General features: G+C 32.6%; 2 protein-coding genes across 2 annotated transcripts in view; one reads left to right on the top strand and one right to left on the bottom strand.

Moving 5' to 3' along the window:
* The first annotated feature begins 6 nt into the window (after positions 1-6).
* The window catches only part of LOC105427206 (uncharacterized), a 67,568-nt gene continuing 45,781 nt past the window's right edge, over positions 7-21,793 (top strand). Inside the window, exons 1-2 of the mRNA XM_089081790.1 lie at positions 7-1,130; positions 3,503-3,682. The gene's annotated coding sequence lies outside the window, so the exon portion shown is untranslated. The remainder of the gene's footprint in view (positions 1,131-3,502; positions 3,683-21,793) is intronic.
* Positions 14,371-16,426, bottom strand: LOC105426379 (mitochondrial pyruvate carrier 1-like). Its single transcript, XM_011637586.3, has 3 exons — positions 15,511-16,426; positions 15,120-15,220; positions 14,371-14,645 (listed from the first exon to the last, which is right to left on the bottom strand). The coding sequence occupies exons 1-3, from the start codon at positions 15,567-15,569 to the stop codon at positions 14,476-14,478; spliced, it is 330 nt and encodes a 109-aa protein (XP_011635888.2). The 5' UTR covers positions 15,570-16,426; the 3' UTR covers positions 14,371-14,475.

The following is a 21,793-nucleotide window of genomic DNA, read 5'->3' as shown; positions in this document are numbered from 1 at the left end:
CATGCTCTGTGGGTAAAGAGTGGATCTACCTGAAATTCTAACCTACTCATTATGTTATGAGAATAGCATATTAAAATTTTGTTATGTTTATTGTGTGTGTAAAATATTTTTACGAGAAAAATTGTGAATCAAATTTATTGAGATTCAAAGTAAAGTAGTATAAATTATGTCAGCTTTTTCGTGTATTTCTTATCAGATTAAATAAAGAAAATGATTAAAGTTAGGTTATAGAGAAAATGATAGAAAATATATTTTTCATTAATTTTACAGTTATCCATCATTAAACATAGTTTATATTACGTGTTATTTTATAACAAACATATGTCAAAGTAAATTAATTTTTTTGTTATAGAAGTTTGTAATTTAACAGTTCGAAAAAATGAATACAAAACTGTCAAAAAGTTCGCGATTATAAAAAAAAAAGATTCAGTGAAAATGGCATACCTTACTAACTGCCATTATTGAATTTGCCATTTGGCCCGTTGATAATAAAAGATCTTTCTGATGCCACATTACATAGTCCCCCCTTTTATATTTTAACCCCTTTGAAAGGGGTACAGGCACCCCTTTTCTCATAAAAAGGGGTAGCTGCTAAAAAAGGGTGCTATAGCAGTAGAAGTATTGACTATACTTCTTTAGCATTTTGTGACTTATAAGTATTAATCTTTATTTTTTTTTATTTAAATAAATGTCATAGATAATGTAAGTACTTTCATATAAGTTAAGCTAAGGTTTTATCAGTTATATAAATGAGTTAGATACTAATAAGACATTTATCAATCTTTACTTCATATACATTAAGATAGTCAATTTTTTCTCCTGTTTTCTATCAAACTTGATAGGATACGAAACATGGGATTGCGACTGCTCCGTCAGAGCATGCTCGGTATCCCAGAGACTGCTGCTCGCTGTCCCTCTCCAACGTTCCTTACAGAGGATAAACTCCTGGGGGTTGGTTGGGAGCTGCTTGTGATTGGGCAGGATCGTATTGGATCTACCCCGCAGACTATTCTACATGGAAAGGGTAGTTCAGTTCGCCACAGGCTGTTGTCAAATCTGCCTCGCAGTATGCCTATTATCAAGTAGTTGTTAGGATGTTAGAATCATGTGAAGCAGTTATAGTTCTAAAAGTGTGTAAGAATTCTAAGTGTATATATCAAGTGCATGTATCAAGTACAATTTGTATTTATTAAAAACTTACAGATTATTTTGTGAACAATCAATATTTGATTTTATTTTCTTTATATATGCTTATATATATTATATATTTCTGATTATATATTTAAAACTTACTTTTAATTTTTTAAGAATTAGCCACAAAAATTATGCTAATGTTTATATTAAAATATGATTAAATTGTAGAAGTGAATAACTAAGAATAATTAATTTCTTTTACAATACATTCTTTATATTATTCAGTAAGCATTTTTTTAAATACTTCTTTTCAATACTTCTTTGACATATTTTGAATATATTTTAAACATATCTTAGTAGACATTAAATATTATTTATATTATACAAACATATTATTTATCATATTCTTTTAAAACTGCAACATTTAAATTACTGCTTATTCTCAATTGACTATACATATATTATTGAAGTGAAATACCAGTGAGAAAATATTTTTATTCTTTTCCTTTTATCCTCATTCTCTTCAGCTGTTTACACTTTTTAGGGGTTTCACCCCTTTCTATCCTGAGTAAAAAGAATCACCCTTTGTATTAGATCTTTTATAAAAAATATGTACTTGAATGTTAAAATTGTATGTTATTTATGATAAAAAATGTTCTTTTAAAAAACATTAAAAGAAAAAAATAATTTTATATAAGTAATTATTTATAAGAATTTTTAAAGAAATAACACAAAGTAAATTTGGAATTTGTGTATATATAACTTATATGCAGCATAATGGAATATTATTATCTTTTTATCATATAAGTATTTTTAGTAATAAATTTAGAATAAAAAATAAGATTTACATTTTTTATTTTTCTTGAGAAAGAGAAATGGGTGGAGCTTACATTCCCAGTTGCTTTCCATATAAACCTCAGGAAAAAGGGTAGTCAGTTTTATGGTGGAGTTCAAGAGTGAAAGAACATATAGTGTGACTAGTTTTTCAATTATTTCAAACATATTTCTCTATAATATTTATAGCGTTTTTAGTGAGTTTACAATGTATGAGTTGTAATTATTATAGTAATTTTTATAATTCTGTCTTACTTGATTTTATAATATAAATATAATTTTATAATATAAATATAATATAAAAAAATTATGTTATACAGATTTTAAATTTTTGAAATACGATATATGGTACATAATATTATTTATTTATACATATGTTTTGTGAAATATATATATGTCTTAAAGATAAGTCAATTTATTTTTTTAAACATTTAAGTTTTATATGTATTATATTGCAGCATCATTTATTTTATTTAAAGAATTATTATAAATATTATTTTAATATAAATAGTTTTCTTTATTTTTTATTTTTAAGAAACACGTTTTTCAATAAAAATAGATATAATTTTCATTTTTTCATTATTTTTGAAAAAATCGATTTATTCTTAAGAATATGACATATATGATTCGAATGACGTTCGTACGATGGCGCTACAATTGATTTTTTTCACGTATTTATTTTCGCAGATATAATTATAGTACCTTTTAATTACAACAGATGACATGTAATAGTGACTTTGTAAAATGTTTTTCAAAATAATTGTATATCTTTAGCAAATAGTAGTAATAAAGTTAATTTATTTTAATATATATTTAAAAATATATACAACATAACATTTTAACATTTATAATACTTTATAATCTTTTATATATATTTTATATACTTGATCTTTTAATAGTCTTCAATTTAAGAACAAAAATTAAGAATTTTGATCTTATATTTATCACAAATTTTTTTAAAATTTTTCTCACTAAATTTTCTCACTAAAATAACAAGATTTTTAATAAAATAATACATACATTACATATGTATGTATAATATAAAATGTTATTTATATATTAATTATTTATAGACATTAGATATTATTTAGACATATTTATCATTATTTATTACACATTATTGCGACAGTATACACAATATAAAACTAAACTGAAGTATATCTAAATATATATATCTAATTCTATATTTTATTTTCTATCAAATAGTTTATGAATATATGTATTATACTTCATTTTTTCTGATGAAAGAAGCTATATCTTATCCTTACATTATACACAGATTGTTTGTTTGAACTTAAAGCTTTTCAGAGCTTCTCTCGGATTTTTCTTGGATTTAGATACAAAGATCTGGATCTTGAGAGAGACGACACAAGCATCTCTTTTTCAGTTCTGAATTCCGTACTTTTATAGTCTCCCTTCTTCTTTGACCACGCATTCGGCGTGTAGGCGTGTTTGCATTTCTCTCCCTAGGGATGCTTACGGGACGGTGCGCAATTTCGGAAAGCCGATTTCAATTCCGCTCTCCTTTTTACAGGGAGAAACGAAAGCTCGAGTGCGGGCGGCGTGGGATTATAGGAATCGCACAGACAGGCCTGTGAACACGTGCGAAAATCTCGTGTCTCGACGTTTGCGCCCACGGCATCGATCGTTCTTTCGTTTAGCGCTTCTCGCGTCAGGAAAATCCGATTTCTCCAGTCTTCCCCTCATCCTTTCGGTGAGTAACACGACTTGCAAGAGAAGTGCATGTTAGGATATACATTCCATTTATTTAAAATTTTGGATGAATCAAGAAGATCTATCAAGAAAATTTAAATAAATTTAAAAACATTTCTCTGTCTCTTATCTGTTTAAAATTATATTCTTTTATTAAAATTAGAGAGAAATATTTCAAAAAATATCAAATTTTTAATTTAACGTGCAAACATATAAGGGTATGTTTTTGTACAAAATTGATTTTTTTATGCAATTTTATGACATGACATTTTTTTCATCATTTTGTGATATAAAAACTAAACAATAAATATTATTACAAATTATTATTAGAAAAGCTGCCACGTAAGCTATATTGTTCGTACATTTCCGCTTTTTTCATTGACGTCAGAGTAATATATAACGATGAGCTTCATTTCCGGTTCCGGTCTTCATCATTTTCGCACCGTCAACTCCATTCTTCCGGATTCTGCCTCCGTATGTTAGTACTATCGTCTCTCCCTTGCGCATTGGAAATTTCCGTTTCTTTATGTCGATTCTCAAATCTCAAGCCTTTAAGGGTCAGTTGATTTCATTTTTCGTACAAAAAACTCCCTAATTCCTCACCAATACCCCTAAGTATGTTTGTTTACGTATATAATATAAAAAAATGTCATACATCATATAGAAAAGAATCAAGAGATTTTAAAATTAATGATTGCGTTGATGAAAAAGTAATGGAAAATTATTAGAATTTTCGAGCGATCACAGAAAAATGAAAAATGAAAAGAAAATTTTATTATTTTTATCTTTATTTCCATTTCTTCTTTTTTCTTCTTCCCTTGTCCGAATGTTGGCATATTTCGCAGTCAGCGCCAGAACATGGAAAATTCCATAAAATAATGTTTTCTATTCCCCGTACGCAACGCATAAGCACATTTTTACACGACAGAGAAATTGATATATTTCTCTTAGCGATAGTACAGAAAGGAATAATGCCCTTTCTTCAGGACTCCAGGCAAAGTTGTTAATATTCTACTGGCGCCTATATCCTTCTGGGACAGCCTCTACCATCACTCGTGTTACATTCTTTTTACTGTTTCTTGATTCTATAATACTAGAAGAGTATCAGTATGAGAAGAATCTTCGATTGCGATGTTGGAGTTTAATAGAACGTAAGTTGAATCGGATCGAAATCTTTAAGCAAGTTTCTTCGTAAACTTTCGAGCAACGCAAAAGTCCAAAAGATGTCCAAAGAACATCTAATAGGTGGCGACAAGTTAGACTGTCAGATATTTTTCAATTTTTTTGTTATTTGACTTTCCAGTATGTTCAAGAAAATTGCATTTATTACGAATAAACATTACTTTTAGAAATTGAAATTGTATTTTAAACTGATTTCAGAATTTGTTATTAACGATTGTCATAGAAATTTGTAATAATCGAAAGTATGAGACATTCTGTATGTAAAATTTTAATATAAATACTATGTAATATGTTGATATATTGTTATACATTTAAGCTAAATGTATTACAAATACGCTTTTATAATTATACGTCATAATACGATATCATCAAAATATAATAAATGATAACGATCGCGATTATAATATCGATAATATAGGTATCGATAAGCGGCATATTGGAATTGTACAAAAGGATGGTCGCGGTGTCTACTTTGATAATGAAGGCGGGGGATGAAGAAAGAAGAATTTCAACCGTAAAGACGCTTAATGAAGTAGACATCGTAGAGCGGCGTAATTCCGCCGAACTCTTTGATTACCCATTAAGTCGCGATTTGCATATTTAAAGCGCGGAAGAAAAAACGGCGGGCCGCGAGTGAAAAAATTTTTAACGAGCATCTCTTTATTATTTAATGTCCGAGACGGTGTTGCGCGGAAGTGATTCTAATTAAAGAGATATAATTGGCGGATGTACAAAGGTGAATAAGGCTCTTCGTTCCGACAAGCCACGCTGTCGTCGATATTCCTGTGCGCGGCGCCGCGCTTCCAATTAATCACTCTTTCGTGTGGCATTAGTACTATCCCTGTGTTTTAAGAGAGGGAACGGTTTTATCATCCGCGCGGGAGAAACGTTTTATTATACGAACTCTTCGATTCTATGCTTTATAAAAATAGAAACTTTATATAGACAGCTAAAACGATAAACAAAGCTCCGCACAGACAAGAAAAAAGCTCTTACAATGAACTTATTACATGATAATGTATAAAATAAAAATTCTAGGAAAAATGTTAAAAACATGTATACTGAATACTAAAATTTTTATATCATAGATATAGGGACTGTGTGATCGCAAAATTGTTTTGATATTATATGAAATCCATATGAGAAGCAACATTAAATTTTTGATATCAGCTTTTCTTTTAAAAGCAAGCTGCAAAGCTGCAATAATAAATATACTTTTAATATTTAAATTAAATGCATAATTCTCTATATTTGTTGTATTATGATATAATATTTGTGTATTTGTCGAGATTACGATGAGATTTTTAAAATTAATCAGCAAAGTATGTAAAATGGATGCAAGGACGAAATACTTCGCATTTCTTCCGTTGCGTACATTACCATCAAAATATTGCTCGGGCGATTAAACATTACTGAAGAATGCTTTTAGCATTCCAGATATCGCTAACTTGTTTGAGTTTTGGTTATCGGTAGGATCCGGGACTAAAAACTGTCCTTAAACATGCCGTAAACGGGGCTGCATGAAATAGAAGAAAGAGGCGACCGAGAGAGCGAGTCGTTTCTAACTTTGTAAAGATGCCTCGAACTTTACCAGCCCGACCAGCGTCCAATAAAAACTTTACAGCTCCATAATGAATGCAAGAAATAATTATCTCATGAATACATTAGTTTTAGTATCTCCCGACACGGACACGGCCCGTAAAAGCGGCACTGGATATCTTGACCTACGTTTTCCAGTGCGTGCTCGCTTCCCTACGATCCTTAATCGCCATTTGCTCACTGCCCTTTTTCTCTTCCTCGCCGTTTAGCGTTTATTCTTTCTTTTTTCTTTCTTTTATACTCGCCGATATTTTGCCGAAGAAAACGCTTCATCAAGCATTATATATTTTCGAAGTATATGTTCTATTTAATTAAAAATTAATATACCATTTGTGATAAATGAGCAATTGTTTGTTGGACTTAATTTGAACTTAATTTTGGAACAATTTTGATGTACTCTGTTTGCATATTAATAATTGCAAAAATATGCGCTCGCGCGTATGTGTATTATAATAAAATAAAATAGCAGACTCCTACTATTTTTTAGATTTAATACTTAAGTAATAATAAACTATGCGATTATAAAAATATCATGTAAGGCATACATTTGGTTTAAGAGAAAAGTTTTTGCCATATTACTTAGAATTTCCTTTACGTGAATATCCTAACGGGGATGGAGAGGGAGTAGATGGAGAGGGTTGTGGGCGATGTCAGTTAGGTGGGAAGGGAGGTGTGCGTCGGTGCTGTGGCACGGAGTGATTGATCGTCGCCTCGCGACACCCCCGTGTTCTCGTAGAGTGGATAAAGGGGTGGAAAAAGGAGTGGAAACTCTTTCACGCTTTCACGGATCAGTCACAGGATCACGTTCTCCGTGCCATCCCCTCGCCCCTTGGTACACGGGACATGCATCACCCTGCCATCCACTTCTACTTCCCTGACTTGTGCGTTTGCTCGTGTCTATGTCGCAGAGATCGAATTTGCAAACTTCGTGCGAAAGGAATGCCCCTTGTCGTGCGGTTTATCGATCTCGCGATATGATTTGTCGGTAATACCAATTTTTTGGGACTTTTACACTTTTTAATAAACATTAAAACAAAATAAAGAAATAATTTGACAATTCGCATAGAATAAGAAAAGCTTTACTGTTTTCTTCTGCATTAACTGACTATGTATTTTGATGTCTTTTTGTTGGATTTATCGTATTTTTAAAGGAGTGATCCGAAGAAAATGTCGCCATCATTTACACGGCGTATGCTTCATCGGAAGCAAGCGGATAGATGATGGTGGCTCATACATCAGACACCTAATTCCTTCTTTCGCTCGAGTGTTAACTCTTATATCTTATCCATTTAGAAGTTCCATTTGGCGATGTCCGCGCGGCCGACCGCCTTGTCATTTCCAAATTGACGAGCCACTATGTGTCGCTGATATCCGCAATTTTCTCGCACACTGGAATTATCTGTTGGCGAAACCAACAACTTACTAAAGAGTTATTCGCGCGCGCATCACATCTTAACTTTCTTGGTTATGTTGACAGGTTCCTGATAAAAATAAGAGTACAAAGAAAACCTTTTATGTAACTCCGAAATTCTTAAAAGGCAGCTTTACTATTTTATTTGTTTAATTACAAATGCGATAAGATATTATTGTGATTATTTTAATTTCTTTCATAAAATTTTTTTAAAGTTTAATAACGGAATTAAAACTAATTTTATTCCGATTGAAAGTTAATGAAATTAACTTTATTAACATTATATATTGTTATACAAGACTTTTGTGGTTTTCTAATTAAATATGTACCTCGCGATCAATCGAGAATGGCCTTTAGCCGAACGATGGCCTCGACAAATCAACTATGAAGAATTGTGGAGATACAGAAGGAGAAATTGGATATTGCTGCTAAATATTTGAAAGACTTCCGATCCGTAGAATTTTCTTGATATCCCTTGGGACGAACTGCGTCTCGCAAGTTGCTCGGGAATCTCCCCATCCTTTGGTTTTGAGCGACCAATTAACAAAAGAGCTTTTTTTTAATATCGTTTCTCTGTGTAGGAAAGAATAGCATTGATATTATGTCCTAAATTCGGAACTTTTCTCATCTTTGTTTCAAAAGTCTACGAGCTTTTATTGGACTGTCTAAAATCTTAGCAAATAAAAGCGTTATTTGATTATAAGCGTTCTTTAGATATTGCTATTTTTGTTTAATTTATATATAACTATAATTATTTAACATAATTCCTAAAGAAATGAAAATAATGTAAAATAATATAAAATAATGTAAATTTATTTAATTTGTTATCATTATTGTAATAACTAGATAAAGAAGAAAATTATTATATGTTTATTCAAGTTTATCAGAATCAAAGCTGTCTAGCTTTCGTATTTCAACCGAATTGCTTTACGTTGGCTCGTCTATCTTGATCGAAAGGGACGAGACCGTAGACCAGGCTCTGGGAGAATTTTAAAATTGAAGATCCTAGCCGAGAGATGTAGGTGGAAGTACGATTCCCCTGGTTCGATCCTAGCTTGGATCGGGAGAATGTGTTTTTCCGCACCCTCAAACACGTCACATGAATAAAAAATATTCTTCAAAGTTGCCAACCCCAGCGTCTGGCGGAACGTACCAGTCCCTTGTAGCGGCCAATCGTAGGGAGGATAGAATGTCGAAGCACTGCATATCGGGGAAAATGGAAATCGAAGGGAAAAAGGTTGTGTTTTTATCGTGGCTCTCGACGCAATAAAGCCATAACTTCAAATGTCAGAAACAAATTTTGCAATTTGCATTTTTTTCTGCAAGAATATTTATGAATTAATTTTAATAATTATTATGTATTCTTATTATCGTATATCTTTTTAACAATTATAAAATAATTTGCATGTCTCAAGATTTGCAAGGAATTCAATTATATTGAATTATACAATAATTATATACAAATTTATTCTGTACAACTGTATAACTGTATAGATGTATCACTGTATAGATTTTCTGAGATTATAAAATTATTATACGATAAATCAATTAAAGGCAAATAATCATCTTTTACGGTACCCATGTTTCTTTCAGAGCTGATTACTTTCTGCAAGCTGTTAGTTTTCCTATCGATTATCAGGACCCAAACTATTGAGTCTGAAAGTTTGGGCAGAAATAGCAAAGACGACGATTCGGTAGGTCGGCGTCGATAGCTTCTTCCTGCTGAAGCTAACCCTAATATATTGGATCGAGTTTACAGAGGGATGGAGTCACGTTGCGCGGAATAGAGCGGGTGGAGATCTGCGAAGGTAGAGGTTGCGAGGGGGTAGAAAGGTTACGGGTCATAAACCATTCTCAGTCGCTGAAATCGTTCTATATGCGAGTTCGTACATGTATGCGGGTGTACGTGCAAGCGCGTCCATCTACTTCCGTACGGTAGCACGTGTGATTCTCGCGCAGTACGAAGCAGAAGTTGTTTACTGCCTTCTACGAACTTTTAAAATAACGTAATCCAAGAGCGCATTATACAGCATCAATCGATTCAATCGGTAGAATCGATGTGACATTTATTAATCTTATGAGATATCGATTTTGCGTGATAGTATTTGACACTAACAGAAAATTGCAGAAGAAATGCAATATGTAAAATGAATATGTAAAATAAATATCTTTTCTGAAATTTGTGGAGAAAAGTAGACTTTTCTTCTATAAAGTTGATTGTAGTAAACTCAGCAATAAACGTTCTTGTTATCAATAAAATAGTGAAAAATATGTTTAATTTTATTTATCTATATTTACATTTTTATGTGTATATTTAGAGAAATTAAATGTAAAATATCCATATTATTATTATTAATTGAGATAATTTCTACTAATCGATTTTAGAATATATGACACGTTTGGAAATATATTGTTGATAATTTAGGTTGAGAACCACGACGAGTGTGTAATATGAAGATAAGATGTCCCCCATGTTCCCATGTGCCAGGCTCCTCGATCGGGGATTATGTTGCCATCTACGTTGACCCACCCCCTCGAACGAAAACATCCTATAGTATTGCGTCGACCCAACCCCATTACCTTTCGCACTCTTATGTTCATGTCATTCCTTGTGAATCTTCGTTTTGTATTTATCATAAACTTATCCAAGGGAAATGAACAAACTTTCTACTTCTCGAAAATACTTGTACTTTTTGTGAAAAATCATAATGTTACGAAAATTATATATTTATCTTACGTAATTTTAAAAACGATGTGTACTTCTCGAGATTACTCGTATCTTTTGACATCACATATCTTTTGACATCTTTTGAAAAAGAGAATTATTATCGAATTTATATACTTATATAACTTTGGGGGAATGCTGTGTACCAGATAGTATACTCATGATTTTTTTAACACATCGCGTTTTACGCTGTGATGGTGCGCTTACGATCGCGAACACCCTAACTTCTATGTTATTTTACAGGGGTCGCTAAAGTACATTTTTATGAATCCACCAGGAGTGTATACATTTCAGTTGGTGCGAAACAAAAATTTTACAGGATGTTTTCCGATCATCTTTTTTGTAGCTATGTTCAACAGATCTTGGAATACTTATTTTTCTTGTTGTTTTAATAACGACTAACATTTATGTTCTTTCAATATTTAATAACTACAATAATATATCACTCAGATAATTTAAAAAATATTTTTTAAAAACTTTAGAAAAGAATATTTTTAATTTTGATTATAATAATGTTTAGTTTTGATTATAATAGTGTAAACTTTGTGTGCCACAATCTGCTTTTATGATATTCATTATGGAATATGATTTACTAAAAGAAAGCTAATTATTTTAAAAGAGAGTTATTTCTTTTCCTATAATATTGCATGTATTTGCAATATTATATTATTATAATACACATATATGATAAAAAAGATTATAAATATATTTAAAATGATTACATCTAACACTAAGATCTTTTTCATTTTTACGAAATATTTTCTCGATTTTCCAGAGAAACACTCTTATTTCTTTTCATTCCTGACATAAGAAATCGTCAGCATTCCGAATGGTAAGTCCGGTGTCAGCCTAATGTATGTCCTGCATGGCGAGGGTGTGCTTGATTCATTTCACCCTCGGGGTCCCCGCTGGCGCACAATTCGCCACGCATTTCAGGAGTTTTCCTGTTCGACTCGTGCACGCGAATCGAAAATCCACCCTGCAAGACTTTACATGGGCGTCATAAGCTGACGCACTTAATTTAAAGATCGTCCCAGCGTCGAAAAGTCTCGATGGCGAGGGTCGTCCCCTCGGTTTTCTCTTTTACTCTTTCTTTCTCTCCTTTTTTTTTTGGTTGATCCCAGTTCAAGCAGCTCCGCGGGGGTGGCTTTACAATCCGAGCATTCCGCTTTACAGTTCATTTCGCTTGCGGCGGCGCCCTTTTCCTCTTCATCGAATTATTTCGAATCCGTCAACGGGACCGTTCTTCGATTGTGCACGCCGTTTTCGAAGCGCCATCCTTCGCGCAACTTCGATCATATTAGTAACACTTTATTTTTCTTCCTAATATGCCTGTTAATTCCCTGTTACTTTTAACATTATTTAATATCTTCAATCATTACTTACTTATTTACATTGACAGATTATCAAAATTGACTGCAGATTATTTTACATATCTCCGATTTATTACTACTTAATACAATATGCAATGTAAATGTGTTGGATTAGTTCATATAATCTATCAGTTTGTTTGACTGTTAATTGTATTAAATTTAATTTATTTAAACATAATTTTTTAAACCCTTTTGATTCGATAGCCAATTAATACAAATCTTTGATTGATTTGTCAATTTCGCGACATTTCACGGTACTGATCGACTTGGTCATCGTTGACATAAGATTCGAGATGCCAGTAACGACAGGGTGAGGAAGAGAAAGAGAGAGGGTCGCAGCTGCGTAGGCATGTGGCAAATTGCCGAGCTGCCTGGTAGAAGGGACCATTCACGGAGGTGGAAGCGCCTCCGCGAAGGATGAAGTGGACCAGTGGAGCAGGAAGGGCGAAACGAAGGAGAGGACGGTGTACGTCGTGGCGGTACGTAGGAACGATACGACGCGAGGCGAGATGGAAGGCAGAGGCGGTCGGTAATCTGTGATTCAAAGAGAGCGATCCATCTTGCGACATGCCAGGATTCAATCGGCGGCATTTGTTTGTGAAATCAGTCCCGAAGGACTCTCCCTGTCGCTCCTCGTCTCCTCCACGTCCCTCCTTATCCGAGTCTCCAATTGTCTCCGCGCGGGCACGATAAAACCCGCAGGACCGAAGAACGTGAATGGAAAACGCCGGATTTGTCTTATGGGAATGGCGTGTATCCTGAGCGAGCGATTATTCTGATTCGCGACTAGCAAAAATGGGTAATGCAGATAAATTTAGATACTTTACAATACGTCAGTTTTGTACGAAGTATACAATACACTTATAATAAATACGTAATATATATTGCATTCGATATTTATATCAAAATTAAAATTAATAATTTATTTTTTGAAAGTATACGTAATTTCTCAAGAGCATTGTAAAATATTATTGGATGACGTCATTTGAAAACTTTTCATCAGCGAGAGGCAAAGGAGCGTCAGCGAGGCGTGCCGCATGATCGACGCCAAGCACAGGGGGCTAATAAGGCCATATATATTTATTCAGTTAGTTGGGGGTGGATTTTATATCCCTGGACAGGACTCGAGATACGGAAAGAGAGCGAGGCAGAGCGAAAAACATCGAAGGAAGAAGGACGATGCGGCTTAGCATTCGGAAAATACCGAGGATAGATTCGTGCGTCTGATCCGTGCCAGATCCCATAAAATGACCCTAGCACGATCGAGTGCCCGCCATGCCGTACCCGCGCCCCTATAGTATCGCGAGAGGCTACCCTAGAAAATTATTGCTTTTCTTATACATTCGTTCGTACTGCCGAATTGGGGCCGAGTCGAATAAACTTGTGCCCTTTGGATACGGTCAGGAAAGTAATGATAGACGAAGAAGAGAATGACACACCGAAAAAAGGAATAGGACTAAAGAAGACGAGAAAAAATAAATTATTTCTTTTATTTATAAGCTTTTAAATTTCAATTTAATAAACTCATTAAAATTATTTCTGTTTAAAAGAAATAAGTCCATATAAAACTAAAAAAATGTATCTGAAAATAAAAAATGAGAAATAATATTTAACGAATTTTTTTTTAAATCAGGGGGTGCATTTTAAATTTATTAAAAGATTATTAAGTAATAAATTCGAATAATATAAATGATGTATGAACGAATATATCATTCAAAGTCGTTCTAAATATCAAAAGTACCTCATATCAGAAAAACTGCGGAATCTTATCAGTTGAGTTGATTGAAGAAAGCGATTGAAGAAAGATAATTTTACGAGGAGCGAAAAATGTTACATATCTCGAAGCGTGCGAGTTGGTCTTGTAACACGCGATCGTTGAATTATAAATATCGCGTTAGCCACAATTACCAGAAGAATAGTAACGGAATAACTTAATAAGCAGGGTACATTACGCCAGGCCCTCGAGCTGACTTTCCAATATATTAGCAATTATTATAATATATTACACGCTTACGCGCACGCTTTTATAATAATTGCCATGGTTAAATCTAACGCCGTGCTATTGTTTGCATCTTAGATTGTTGTAATAAATCTGTTGAGCAACGATGAAGTTTGCTGAGAGTATCAGAGCGTTACTGTTTGATAACATACTCTGATAATGGAGAGAACATATGTATATATTTTATATATTTACACGTATATTTATTATATACACATGGTAGTAAGAGTATGTAAAGAAACTTAAAGAAACTTCTTTTTTATAATTGTAACAATAATTATCACTGATATTTTATGCGCACATCTCAAATTTACGTATTGTTCATCACATTTTGTCGGAATAGAAAATCATAATATCTTATTACTTGCATCACATTGCTACAATTATTTTATAGCAAAAGTTCACAGTGTAAAGAAATAAATTTTATTAGTATTTTGCACTTTACACATTTGTAAGAAAGTATATTGTTATAACGCATTATTTGCATAAATGTTAAATCCTCTCGTCACTTTTTCTGTTCGGACTCTTTCTGTTGGCCGTAGTGATAATCGAGGAATCTGTAACCTTGCGTGAGCTGGGCCCCAGCATTTGTGATGTGGCACGCGAACAACAACAAATTTCGTGGTTGTACTTTCCAAGCAAAGCGCATGAATACCATGGAATACAGGGTCAAGGCTAGAAATTAAATCAAATAGAAAATTGATACATGATTAATGTGCAAGTAAATTTACATTAACATCATTTATATAATTCACAAAATTTACCATTTATTATTTCGTTATTAACGAGAAATTCTTTTAGATTAATTTTTTCATTGTATGAACACATAATTCTCTCATAAGGCATATTTACTTAGAAGAAACTTTTCAGAGAATAGCAGCTACATTTGAGAAATTAAAATTATAATATATTGGTAACATTTTATGCAAACTAGTTTTTAACTGGTACATAGCCCAAGTACTCGCAGTATGCTGTTCATTAAGAAATAAAGCTATTTGTTACGCTCGAATAGCAATTATTTTATGAGTCTCTCTCTCTCAAGCTTCGTCTTCTTTCCTCTCACTGTTCATCGTGCATTATTTCGATCTCTCGCGATTATTAAGAGACAATGAATGAATTCTTTGAAAGGGTAATTGATATCGAACTTACCCAAGGTCATTTTTCCACTAATGATTTTTGGATGTTTTCGCGTATCAGATATAGTTGCTATAGGAATCATCCAGTTGAATACTGGACCCCAGAAATGCGTGCTTAAAAAATAATTTATTTTCTATAAATTATAGTTTTACGCAAATGCTAAAGTAGCAAATAAAATTGTTTCATAAAAAGACAAAAATATATTATTTTATAATCAACGATTTATATATAATATCGAAATTAAAAAACAACAAAAAAAATGTCACAAGGGGTCTCTCAGTTTTTATCGAGGAAGAAATGCTATTAAAATTTAATTATTTTTTAATTTAATAACTCTAATTATGCATATATATAATATTGTTGTGTATAAATTATTTATCTTTGTATATCAAATAAATGTTACCTCATAAGATAATCTTTGTTTTCTTTAGTTAATAGAGATTTTGTCAATCGCTTAGACATGATGAAGAAAATTGGAGTATGACGTCAACGAGATTTTTAATTACGAGATTTGCCAAGATCGTATGATGAGTAATTATATATGTTTACTTTGTACGTAACCTAAGCAGCTTCAACATTGACAGTTCCAATTGAAAGGCGTATCGAGATCAAGTAATGATAAAGTCAATACCATGATACTCTTGATTCTTATAATTTCCGTTACCATTCGCTATGCAATTTATCGCAAGCATGCGATTTTGCTTATCATTTCGAAAATTTTTAATTCATGTCAATTTACGCTGCAACTTTCTCTTTGAATATACAATTGCACCGTCACAATTTAGATTTTAGAAAACTATGAACACACTTTCACTAAGCATTATAACAGACATTGGTGATAAGTGAAACGATGCATTATCACAACGATAACAAAGAGAAATTACAATTAATTTTCCAGGACAAGAGTAATGTGATTTATATTTTCAATTTAAAATCATTATTTTTATTTTAAATGAAAAATTAAGCAGATTACTTGCGATTCTTTCAGTCGAATCTTATCGAACGTTATGACTATGGAACGTTAACTGCCGCCTCGTCAGAAAACGTTCTGAATCGTCAGAAAACCGGAATTTCAAGTCGAGATCTCTTACGTTGTTGTTTACACTGTTTATCGCATCGCTAGATATAGTTTCGTAATAGATATATCTTTTTATGGTATAGTCAGTGATTCGTATATCAAGGTTGCCTACTTATCATCATACTATTTATCTATGCAATGCAAATGGAGAACAATTATCATGTACATACGTAATGCATATTGTATTTATTGCACGTCGAAATATTCAAATATATGCATAAATGCTGAATGTATTTATGCATATATTTGAATATTTTATGCATATATTTCAAATTTAAATGTATAATCCATTGAATGATTTGCAGATATATAAATAAAACACATTAAAAACTTGTAATATTTTTGTAAATTTTATAATTATACATATAAGTAATAATAAACTTATAATTAAATATCTTTGAAAAGATTACATTTTACAATAAAAAACCACTTTTGAATCCAATACAATATTTTTCATTTTGCTGTTACTCAGTTAATTTTCTGATTAATTATTAGACATATTACATGTACTGATTCTTGACATATTACATGTAATCATTTTTTTTTTATCTTATTATTTTCTTTTCACGTTACTTTGCTATTTGTTGGTCAATTTTTATCGTAATTTATATGCATATTTATCATGATTTAAGCATATTTTCTTATATTAACTTTTGAAAAGAATCATCTCATTCATAATAAATGCACAGGTTATTATTTCGCGCGTATAATATTGATGGCGCTATGAATGTTGCATAGAGGGGTACACGGCGCCCTGAACGCGGCTCAACGGGGGTGGAAACCAGCTCGCGTATGGGGGTTGTAACGGGAAACGCTGCAGGGCGCATGCGCTGCCACGGGAATAGTATTATTGATCTAAGAAGGGGATGGACTATGGGACCCTCGAAGATCAGCAGTGTGTCGAGGCGATCCCGGCACCCTTGGTCTTTCAAGTTCGATAAGCGATCATGATCGCTTCGGAGTAATTTTTTTCTTTGCGATACTAATAGACTGCATTATTTTATAAGTTTCGCGATCAATATTTTTGTCTATGCCAAAATGCGTCTTATATTAAAATAATGTTTGAACTTAAGAATACTACATTTACAATAATTATGTTATTAAATTGTATTTATAATTATTATAAGGTTCAAAAGATATTAATAATTAATTAACTTAATTAATTAACTTAATAGATATTAATAAATCTTTAATATTTAACATAATTTTGTCTAATTATTTAAAATTCTTAAAACAATATTGAAACACATGTATTTACATATATATTTTAATTTTTTATATTTTATGCAAATTAGTAATTTTTTGCTTATTGTTTAATCTTTATACTCTCTTTAAGTTTGTAAATTTTAAAAAATTGCTTATATTAATACGCACAAATGAGGGGAATAAAATCTTATACATTAATGCTTAATAAAAAAAAAAAGAAAATACAAGAAATTGTTTTTATTTTTATCTATTACACTTGATTTTCAATTTCGATTATGTATCGAGTGCCCTGGCAAGCGCCTGGTGTACACGCACCTAAAATCGACTATGTTTCCTGCATATGCATTCCCGTATGTAACATTCACACGTGTGTTTCTCTCCCTTTTCGAAAGCAAATCCTTATCCCGCGGTCCCTAGGTCCCCCAAACCACTATCCGAGGCACTCAAGAGTATTGCCGCTATTTTCCGTCTCGCGTATTACGCTGTGCTGCATTTTGCGATCCTCCCGGAATGTCATTTACACGCGACGTTCCCTTTGACGTGTATCAATATTTATTCTGGCTTCCCAGCCGCTCTCCGAGAATCCTCCGAGGTCGTTACATTTATAACGTTTGACTCCTCGTATTTCAAGAACATAAAATATAGAGATATCTATATGGAGGTTTAGGTATCTATAACATTATTTAAAACGCAAAGCGTTATGGTAAAAAACGTTGTTTTTTTTCAGTGTATAATAAATAATCGACAGAATAACCATTTTATTACTTCGACTCGTAAAAGTTATATTAAATTAGCGAAAAATGCGCAATTTTATATCGCATAATAAATTAAATTTCATCAAGAGAATCCAATCATTTAAAATTGAATTAGACGAATTCATTAATTATTTGTACACAGGACGTAGAAGCGTGAAGAGACTTAGCTTTGTCGAAAACGAAGTTTTGTCCCTCACGCATTTGATCCTTGCAAAGTACAAAACTACAACGCGCGATACATTCGCACGTATTTGATTTGTATTCGACCGGAGGAAATGGCGTGGCCTCTTGCCTCTGATGTCTCTTGCTGACGCGCTCCGAAAAACCTTTTCTACTTCTCCGCCATCGTTCCCGTTCGGTGGATCCCCTCGGTCCTCGGTCGACACTGATCTGAATGCGTCCTACGTATTTGCCAACACCCCCGCTACGCTCTTTTCAGAGAGAACCGTCGACAAGCACTCGCCGCCTCGCTTACGACACGACTTTCATTCCCCTGCGAATAAAAAGTCGGGCGTTCACATAAGTCCGACTCGCATTCGATGACGGAAATCATCCGCCGTCGTCAAATCATCACACATCACACACGCAACGTGATTGTAAATTTAATATAATTGTAAATTAAATATTTTCTATTCTTCTGAATTTTTTGAATCTTTATTAAATAGAAACTAGATAGTAAATAATAATAAATTAAATTTGTGGAACAATATTATTTGCATATATTTTAGGTATTATTATATCACATAAATTGTCATAGCTTATTATCGTTTAATGATTGTAACTATTTTGACTTTTATAATTTTGTCAGGCCAATTATATATTGCAATCAATGCATTCCTTAATGTAAGTCCAGTTTCATTGAAAGTTCACTCACGAATAGTAATTACCGATTGGATTTGAAGACGAAATGGAAGCATCTTTTCTCTTCGCTTCTCCCTCCATTTGGTTTGTCCGCGTATTCCTCTCTGACAATGCTTTAATTACCCGCCGGTGAGTTCAATGTACATCGAATTATAGGCTGCCGTCTCCATCGACGTATGAAACGAGGACTTCGATTGTACAGTTAATTAGAGCACAATTAAAGAAAAAATAATTACCAGATTCGACTACTTCGCCAGAATGTCCATTAAAGAAATCTTACAATTTATATTTTATTGTTATTATTTTATATATCATTATGAGCAAACTAAGAACTTGTAAAATTATAAAATTTAATTATAAACATTTAATTATACACTCGACAATTTTCTTTCTTTTCTTTACATTTCCCTCTGAATCTTAATATCTATTTTAATTTAAAAATTATTGGCTTTACAAATTTAAGGTCTTTACACAATTTTATATTAAATTTACTTTATTGGATTTATTTTATTAAAATTTTTTATTAAAATGATTACAAAAATTTAATAATTTATACTTTTTAATTGCATAATCCTACTATCCGATTGGAGTGTTGGTTTCTATGCTTTTCGTGAGGAATAAAGGAATCTGACATTCTTGCAGGCGTTCTCTCGGTTACGCTCGTACATCAACGTCACTTAAAGTCAGGAAAATTTCTCTTAACAATTTTTCTAGCCGCGGGCCCAAGCGCAAAAGAAATTGTCTGCAGGTATGTATCTTTCGACGCAATAGCTGGATAAAATATGTCATATGACTTATATGTTATATGAGCCAATGTTAATAGTATTAACTTAAGAAAATTGTTCCAACCTTTAAAAAAAAGTAAACAATAATACTTGAATTAGTCAATATTTGAATTTAATTTTAAATTAATTTATATTTTTATAGATTTATGTCTTCACTTTGAAGATTATATAAGTAATTAAAAATTAAATAATAACATTTTTATATTTTATATTACAGCAAGTTAAACTCTTTTCTAATTTTGCAATATTGTTTTTTTATGTTATTCCTGTTCTGTATTACATTTTTAGTTAAGAAATAAAATATACTAGCTAATCATCTATATATTTGAAATAATATAATTAATAAATATATTCCATTTCAAAATTCTTTAATTAAATAATGATTTTAAATTGACAAAAATTTGTATCAATTTTTATTTTAATATCGCCGTTCCTTGTTATGTCTAATTTTTATATTTCGTATATAAAAACTATGAAAAGAAAATTTACTTAAAAAATTTAACTTTTTGATAAAAATTCTAACTTCAATAACTCTAACTTCTAACTTCAATTGTGACTATAAGCAATTTTAAATATTTAAAATAATTTGCAACTGCAGATAGAGCGATATATTATGGCTAAGGTATTGATTTTCCGCATTCGTTAGAACGTTGATGTAGCGCGTGTGGTGGAGCTGTCACGTTCGATTCGCAACCATTCAGCATACCCTCCTTCTCGATGCATTGCCATAATACGGTTCTACTTGGAACAGAGCATTCATGCGACGAGCGATGCAAAGAGGACGCGTGGGCGGTTCGGCGGGCCGACCACGTGCAATCTCCGAAAAGTGCAAGTATCGGGGAAGAGACTTATGAGGGCTACATGTGAATACAGACCATTATTCCGCGCGATAAAGCAATTTTCTCGCACTCACGGAATTATGTTTCTGCTATTTAGCATCAGTCCGGATATCGAGTGGGGAGAAAGGAGAATGCGAGCGGGCCATGAAAATGGGATACGGAGGGAGAGAAAAAAGAGATAGGAAGGAGAAAATGCGAATAGGGAAAGCTCGGATGGACGAACGGATGGACGGACGGACGGACGAACGAACGGGCAGACTACCGCGAGAACGGGAAAGCAAACGGAAATGGAAACTTCGTCGATAAGATCGTTGTTGCTGTACGTACGAAACGATTCGTTATCGTCACCGATCGATCACCACGCGAACCCGCTTTTTAGAGTCTACTTTAATCTCGCTCCAGTTGGAACGACTATTCATTCTCAAAACTTTCGTATTGCTAAAGATTAAAGATTATACGCGAGCAATTTTATTAGAGAAATGGCATAACATATGTTCACCTGGCATTTAGAAATCTCCCGTGCCACAATTTTGCTGTACGCAAAGATATATATTTCTTAAATTACAAATTCTTTTTCCTTTACATCTTTATGGCCATGTTTGTGGAGAAACATGCATCTTCGTTATACCGTTCTTCAGTAAATGTTCTTCCTCTTTCCTCGCGCTTTCTCCTCTTCCCGGAGAAGTAATCACAATATGTATGAGAGGCGAGAAGACAGAAATCCGTCGAGATACGAAGCTCACATAGCACTCAGTTTTCTCATTGGAATTGCAACTAGTTCACTTCTATGGCGAACTACATACATTATTCCACGCCCACCCGGTAAAATTTTAGGCAAAAGATCAAGAGAGTATTTGCACATTTACCGAAAATTTTCCCTCGTTTTACATCTTTCTGAAGCATCCTGTTTCTTTAAAATAAATAAAGAAGTTTTCTCTCGTTCTACATCTTTTCAAAAATTATTCAGCTGTAACGTCAGCTTATCAAGATAATCTTGTTAGTTTATTCGTTTTATTTAATTCAACTATGACTGAAATATAGGTTTATTTAAGAGTTCTCTGCGGATTTAATACATTTTGATTGATTTTTATTTCTAATCCTGGATTTTCCCCTCTGATCTCGTACGTTTACAGTGAAAATAACCACGACCGTGTTTTAAAAG

The sequence above is a fragment of the Pogonomyrmex barbatus genome, unplaced genomic scaffold (assembly GCF_055798465.1).
Source record: "Pogonomyrmex barbatus isolate J1 unplaced genomic scaffold, ASM5579846v1 scaffold5, whole genome shotgun sequence".
In the NCBI taxonomy this organism is placed as follows: domain Eukaryota; kingdom Metazoa; phylum Arthropoda; class Insecta; order Hymenoptera; family Formicidae; genus Pogonomyrmex; species Pogonomyrmex barbatus.
Note: the sequence above shows the minus strand (reverse complement) of the source record. Positions and strands in the feature narration are given on the sequence as shown.

Coding starts and splice junctions, on each gene's coding strand:
- LOC105426379 (XM_011637586.3), bottom strand. CDS start 15,569: ATGTCTAAGCGATTGACAAAATCTCTATTAACTAAAGAAAACAAAGAT. Junction 15,221..15,510: donor AACAAAGATTATCTTATGAG/GTAACATTTATT, acceptor TTATTTTTTAAG/CACGCATTTCTGGGGTCCAG. Junction 14,646..15,119: donor TAGTGGAAAAATGACCTTGG/GTAAGTTCGATA, acceptor TTTAATTTCTAG/CCTTGACCCTGTATTCCATG.